A 7,681-nucleotide genomic window follows, 5' to 3' on the forward strand; every position below is an offset into this window, starting at 1 on the left:
TAATGGGGTCAAACTCCAAACCGGTCGTATAAATAAAATTTACCAGTGGTATTTAGACAAGAGATTTTTATTCATATCATTTAAGTGATCATGAATAACCATAAAGTAAACAAGTCATCAATCACACAATTATAATATGTATAGAAGCAATTAGATCTTCTCCATGTCCTGCAATTCTAGCGGAGGCACAAAAGCCACCTTTATAAATATATAAGAAGACAATTCTTGGCTTGCAACCTGTTACTGAAAAAAAATGAGGTTCTCATCAGATGGCTTCACAGACAAGATATATAGTCTATCTGTAAACAATTTTACAAATAACTATTGGGGAATAAAAATAGTCCACCTCTCGCAGAGGCCTTTATAGAAATGAAGTTTAACGGAGCCTTGCCAACAACCGATAAGTTTCCTCTTTATCATCATAACTCACAAGAAATAGTGCTCAAGCCCATTGTCCTATTTCCCCAATATTCGGAAACTCCTAGCGTAAATAATAATCTCATCAAAACCTTGCTGAGTGATAATAAGCCTAATGTAGAAATTATATACACTGATGGCTCCAAAACTGAGTTAGGTACTGGATGTGCTTTTTACTTTTCATCCACCAAAGTTAATTTTAACCCAGTAAACCACGCGCCTTATTATAAAGCCATACATAAATAAAAATCTAGTAGGTGGTAGAAAAACTGGCTTCATTTCCATAATCATCAATAAATAATAAATCAAATTTCCTGTAGGAACTATTTAAACAGAATACGTTTTCACCTGAAATGATTTATTTTATAAATATATAATATTCCTCCGATTATCAACTAAACCAACCGCCACTGTTTTATGGTCCAACTTCCTTCAAATGTAAACAAACTCTCTATAACCTGTCATTACCCGCCATTCTCCTCGCCCATAAGTGGTACAGAAAAGGATAGTGCAATACCCGTTTCAAAACACATGTATTGTATTGGTATAGGCATGTTATGTGGTTCATTCTAATATAACAGGCATGTCAACTCTATGTCTTATTATTACTCTATTACTCTGAGGTAAGATGTCTAAAAACCCTAGTGCATCTACTCATACCTGCAAAAGTTTGGGGTAAAATGAGGGATTTATGGCTAACTTGATTAGCAGAGATCAACGCCGTTTCAGATGGCGCAAGCAGTCATTACAGTAAACTGTAATCATAAACCACACAGGGTGTATTTGTATTTATATTTAATTCCACATTCATTTTTCATACTGTTCTTTTAGGTTAACTTAAGAAGTGACTTAATGAATTTTTGTGTTTTACGTGTTATTTATGAATTGTCAGTATTAAATCGAAAGATAAGTGTCCAAGTTCTGGTGAATTATTAGTTGAAGTTTCAACCCAAGCAAAGTTTTGAAGAAAGTTCGTTTAATTTCTTGATATTTCAACCCAAGAAATGTTGGCAGATGTTATTATGTACTTGACACTGGTTGTTTATCGGAACGAATTCCCCAAAACAGGTGGTAAGTATAAAGATTATATACTTGAATACATGTTTTTGATATGGTATTGGAATGGAAAAACTTTTTTATCCAGCCTCAGAGGTCTCAAACTCTATGTTCCAGAAAAATTTCTTTTTATTTTGGACAGAAGCTAATCATGATCTTTGTAAACATGAAATTCCTTATTTGTGTGATAGCAATATTTTATTTATATCACAACTCTTAGAACTACAATATTTCCTTCAAGAATCTGATGAAGGTTCTTTACATTTTTTATTTTATTTCCATCATATTCTTATTGCATCAAGAAAAGTGAATCAATAGCTTGCAAGAAACAGTAAAAATTTTTTATTTTCCACTTATTGATACTGGAAATCAGTTTTATTACCAATATACAAACAATAATTACCTACTCCTTTGAAAAATCAGCTGAATATGTCTTATAATCTTTAATTTTCACACAATTTACATACATATAATACAGGTCAAATCATTATGAAGGTGAGAAATAATAATAACTTCATCATTTTCCCAAAATGTATTTGCAAACTTCATAAAAAAATCAAATATATAGGTATAATAGGAAGAAAATTTCAGCAATAAAACATGAGATAATGAATGTGTAACTGTGTTATATATAAATGCAGTATGTCGCAAGAAGTATGCAACAAATTAAAACCTATTTTACTCTGAATGTCACAAAAAAAAGTTTTTTGTGATAGAAGTTGGTGCTTCGCAATAAATTCCATGATGGGTGATGGGGAAAGTTGTGTCGAGTCCTTGGTTTGTGCATTAAACATCATTCTTTTCAAAAAGTTATTCAGAAGAAGTTATTCAGAAGTCTCTCTATTTTTGGAAATACATAAAAAAATCATTGGGAATATTTTAACGTTTCAAAAAAAGAACAAGAATCAAAAGCAATTATCTCTTATATACTGTTATGAATTCATGAAACAACAAATATTTCAATAACTACGGAATACTTATTGAAAATGATTTGATTAATGAGGTGATGACATACCAGTGAGATAAAAAAAATTATAAAACAATTTAATGAGGACCTTCCTAATGTTCAAAATCTGAATAATTCTGATTACAAAGAAATATTCCCAGTGAATTCTTTGTAGAACTTTTCGATTACCTGTTAAGAGATCCTTTTGATAAGCACCACCTTTCAACTAATTTTTTTTCAAGAAAGTTTCCTCTTTGATGCATAAAATTTGGAATAAGCGGTTTATATACAAAAAACAATGTAATGAGTAGAAACACAGCTGTTTTCTATTAGATATTCAATCAAAATACATCTACTCATAGTGACTATGGATGTATGTATATCACACCAGCAGTTCTACTCAGAAACAGCATTACAGTCCCACCTTGAACTCCTCATGCAAGCCTTTGGGTTCTGCAAATAACTTGAGAGAAATTACAAGGCAACATTTATTAATTTACAATGGATGTAAGATAGTGTATTACCTTCCATTGAACATCAGATGTATTGAATAACTTCTTTGGTTCAGGAAGAATGTAAACTATTTATTGTCTGTAAAAGTAATTGAACTTTATAAGATTTCTGTAATTATGGTTATTGAAATTTACAATTCCAGCATAAATTTAACAAAGTTTAATTCAAATATCTTCAATTATTATTTTAATTTGATTTCATCGAGTCATATTTTTTGCTATGATTTCATATGCAGGCCATCACTGATAGACTAATTTGACACTTGACCCCTATGCCAATTAAAATTTTGAAAAATGTTGAAATGACTCCCCCAGCCATCTATCGAGCAATCACAATGTGTGTTTTTTTTTTCAAAAAATAGTATCGGTAATAGCCCCCAAACGTTTTTTTCATGTTTCTACGTCAAACCGTTCAAAAGTTAAGTTAGTTTCTTATCGATCTGAGGTGAAATGGTATTTAATGTCCTTACCAGTGGTAAATTAATTTCCAGTTTCCTTGTGATGGGATTTCTTTTATATTCAGGTTCCCACGAAAAGTAAAATACCGTAATGTTCAGAGAACACCATGATTGAATTTCTGTAGACTGCAAGCCTAAAGGAACACCTTCTGAGGCAGTGAATTCCAAAGCTTTGCCTTTTATTGTAAGAACTTGACCTTGGAAAGAGATGTGATGAAAATAGTTTATTTTCTTCTAGAATACAAATACAAAATGTCTTCTGATATACTTTAATTGCTCACTACAACCTTTTATTTGAGTGTGTAAAAGAGTTCTTTTTTTTCAAACGATGTGACCATCAATTATGATACAGGTAGTTTTTTGAAAATATTCAGTTAAATTTAAAAAAAACACAGCTGATGAGAGTATCACATCTCAACAGATATTTTCAGATTTTTCGAAATTTTACTCACAGAAAAATTGTAATTTTAAAAAATTTTTACTTTCGAGTGCTCTTACATTATGCTCTTTAGCACAGCAGATATTCAATCTAGAGATCAAATATGTCCTCAGTGCCTCTCGACAATTTGCTTAAAATTACTGAAAAGCAATTTCTTTTAAGTTCCCTCTCAAAAACACCTGATATTGTGGCTTCAACATCGTGAAGAAAGCTATTCATTTTTTGTGATAGAAATGTTAAAAATCTTCTGCTCTTGTTTCTTATGAGGGAATTGAATATTTCATTTTGCTTCCCCAATATCGAATCTACACATTCTCCACATTTGGTGTTGCCTTTAACTTTTTTGCAACATATCCACAGAAATAGGCAGAAGCTTTATCAATACCTGAGAAGTCCTCTTTAATTTCAGAGATATTTTCTTCTATTTCAATATAGAATATAAATTTTTGCTTTTTTTCTTTCAGGTCTCCAATATGAAGAAAGGATATTTGTCCAACTTGAATTGACTCGGGATGAGTATTGCATCCACTTGCAGCTCTTATCATTCCAAAAAGTGCTGAAAATGATAACAACAAAGTTGATTGAAATTGTTATGCATAAGTGAACATTATCACCTCCAAAAGATCTTGGTTTAATCTGGATGTCATCAAGTATTTGAAACCAAGATGGGGTTAGGAATATTCTCTAGTTGAATACTACTAGAATTTACCAATGGATGTTTTGGGGCAGAGTCTAGTGAATCGGGTAGAATACTACAGGATGGACTTGGAAAAACGTTTAGTGAAAGTTCAGGAGCGGTTTCACTGAAAAATAAAAAATATCAAAATACTTATTTTTATTATAAAAATGACTATCACAATTGAACTTGTCTAAAATCTTCTACCACTTAGTAACGGCTATATCCATCAATTTACTTGTCTAAAACATGTTTTACCCTTTAGATCAATACATGTTATTTAATTAAATTAATCAAACTATATAAATGATAACACAATCCTTATCAATTTCACTGGTTCGGACTTCCATTGTCTACTATATAAAATGATTTGAAATCTCTGAAACAAGTAAAAAAGAATAATTAAAAAGAATAGTTGAAAATAACAATTATATTAAGCAACAATAAACCTGAAATGAAATGATAGTGAAGTAACCTACAAGTAAAAATATAATAATTGAATAAATAAAAATTGAAAGAATGCAAAAAACATCTCCAACATCTAAAATGCTGAGACTTGAAAATAACTACTCTGATAAAATCAATTTCTTCTGTTATAATTATTATAGACACATAAATGTGTCTATAATAATTATAGTAGTAGTAGTATAAGTGGTTACAGCACAAGCTTTCTTTGTTATATAATTTATTGTAAACAAAACTGAATAAATTGAGATCCCTGTAAATAAACATGGACAAAAAAGTAAAATTGTATTTGTTAAAATTGGTTTTTCTGTAAACCAGCTGTCTTTCCCCTACGAACGGCAGCCCTCAGAAGTCGAAACTTGTGCGAACAGGGATAAACGAAATCTTACCTTTCAACGTGCGATTCTAAGCTAAATATAACCCTTTGTTCGATAACAACTTTTTCTTTAATTTTTTTAAAAATTCCTACTGGCATTTCATTATAACCGTCTCACAAGAAGATTCTAAAAGATACAGCTTTTTTTGATTATGTTCTCAAAAGAGGCTGTTTATAATAATAACAACGTATTTATTATTTCCATGTGTAAGCAGTAAGCTTACACAGATATTGACAAATATGAAATATCAGGAAATAGAGGGTAAAGTTAATGAAGTTAATTTTCTGTGAATCAGGCATTTATAGAAAATGTTCTTCAACTTTACCCCTTTCTTCCACTATCACCTTTTATTTATAGAATGATATTAGCACATATTAGCCCGTATTGAATAATGATGTATTTTTAAGAAAGGTATCAAGGGAAAATATGATGTAAAATATTGAACAAAACAGCAGTTGCGATCATTGAAATAAAAAATAATATGAAATGTTATAACTAAACTCCACACATTTGGACAACTTGTGACATATCCCTTTTTCAACATGATTCAATTAAATAATGGTTACATAAATATCTCTTCTCATATTATGTTATCAATAACTTTCTTTAAAGTCCGTTATGCGCCTTATATGAAATTTGTAAAAGGACATTGATATGCTTGAGTTGAACTGAAAACAACAACAATCTTTTATCTTCAAGAGAAATGAATGGCATAGAGTGTTTGTTTCCAACTGCGAACTTCTCAGGGTTACCGTTAGAGAACAGCCGGTTGAAAAGAACCTTTTTTTGTAGATAGGTAAAGCTAGAAGGGGTTATTTATCATTTCATATATGAATAATTTGATATTTATCATTTTGATAACACCAAGTGTTCTCTCTTGATTTGTATGTGATAAAATTTGCTTTTGATACCTTATTCAACGGATACTTTCCAACTACAGAAATTATTAGTAAACTGGTTCTGGAAATGGTGCACGTTTTCTTGAAATTCGTACAATTAAGTACTTCTCTATAAGTGCACCTTGAAAAAATATACAAATCTTTGATAGGATTTATAGTTAGTGCTGTAGAAACTGAATACTCACATGCATGATGGTTTGGCACCCTTCAATAGTTTTTTCTCACCAATGAAATGGATGGGAAAATGCTTTGAGCAAATAAAAGCACCATCAGGCAGATATTTCCTAACAGCATCCATCCACAGTTTCCTCTTGTTTTCATCCTATAAATTACAGATTTTGATCAGGTACAATGCACAATTAAAACCATTCAAATCACCAATTGAGAACAAGTAAAGTTAAAAGAGCATACTGTTTGGTTGCTTGGAATTCTATATGCTAACAATTACTACGAGTATATATTTAAGAGAACATTAGGTTTCTCATCATACATGAGTAGTCTTTTAACCACCCAATACATTTTTTATACAAGTCCACAGTACAACAACACCCTTGAGTTCTACAATAATTTTCCACAAGATTTCAAAAATATACAACATTCTGTTAGGCTTGGGGAACTATTTGTTTGACATGGAGCCCTACTCAGCCAGTGATTTTCAAACTTAATCTATGATTTATTAATTGTTGATATAGATTTAATTTTTTATTTGTTTTAAATTTTATGCTGATATTAATATCATGATATTTTAAATGGATGTAAAATTTTATGTAACTAAACTTACTTACTTCTCATAATAATTCTGTAGAAATGCAATAAATCTATCTGCATACTGTAATATTCATCTGTAGGTATCTATGATTCTATGAGTAGACTTTTCTTGCAACTAGGTATTAAGTTGTATTTAAAAAAATTTAAAAAAAGCATAAGTGAATGTTCATTTTCAATTTGATATTATGATTAAGAAAGTAATGATACTCTAGTAGCAGAAGGTGGATTTGAAAAGGTGAAGGATTATTCAAAATATGAAGTTGGTTTTTGGTGTAGGCTGATACAAACTTAGTTTATCCGTGGTGGATTGACAGTAATTATAAAATGTTTCATTTACCTTTGGCACTGAATACAGATGATTACTCGAATTTTTACACTGTCCACACAAAATACAGAATTGTCCCATTTTACAAAAAGTATCCTTATACACTATATAAAACTATTCCTTATTACTACTGAAAAATGTAACCAAACTAAAATAACTGAGAACTAACGAACGAAAACTATAATAAAAAATGCGAACAATGTAAAGATTGGAATGACAAAAAATATCAATTTCAAAACACCAAAAGTTGAAAATTCTTTTTGACAATGACAGATAATAATTAATTTGACTGATTCAGCGGGGACTCGAACAATTCAGAATAGCGCCATCTTGGGAAAACTCT

At 30.4% G+C, this 7,681-nt stretch overlaps 1 protein-coding gene across 13 annotated transcripts; it reads right to left on the bottom strand.

Moving 5' to 3' along the window:
* Window positions 1–1,990: 1,990 nt before the first annotated feature.
* LOC111506233 (uncharacterized) lies at window positions 1,991–7,610 on the bottom strand. Of its 13 annotated transcripts, none has more exons than XM_074177875.1 (7): window positions 7,351–7,609; window positions 6,431–6,567; window positions 4,443–4,631; window positions 4,214–4,384; window positions 3,402–3,586; window positions 2,944–3,010; window positions 1,991–2,872 (listed from the first exon to the last, which is right to left on the bottom strand). In XM_074177875.1, exons 4-6 carry the CDS (start codon window positions 4,371–4,373, stop codon window positions 2,984–2,986), a joined length of 372 nt encoding a protein of 123 aa, XP_074033976.1. In that variant the 5' UTR covers window positions 4,374–4,384; window positions 4,443–4,631; window positions 6,431–6,567; window positions 7,351–7,609; the 3' UTR covers window positions 1,991–2,872; window positions 2,944–2,983. The 13 variants fall into 13 exon arrangements, 7 of the variants coding, with proteins under 7 accessions (XP_074033976.1, XP_074033975.1, XP_074033974.1 ...); XM_074177874.1 differs by having other exon boundaries at window positions 1,991–2,882; XR_012466030.1 differs by lacking the exon at window positions 3,402–3,586 and having other exon boundaries at window positions 7,351–7,595.
* Window positions 7,611–7,681: the final 71 nt, after the last annotated feature.

The sequence above is a fragment of the Leptinotarsa decemlineata genome, unplaced genomic scaffold (genome assembly GCF_025532065.1).
Source record: "Leptinotarsa decemlineata unplaced genomic scaffold, Ldec_3_MD MMD2_tig00003308_RagTag_RagTag, whole genome shotgun sequence".
Classification (NCBI taxonomy): domain Eukaryota; kingdom Metazoa; phylum Arthropoda; class Insecta; order Coleoptera; family Chrysomelidae; genus Leptinotarsa; species Leptinotarsa decemlineata.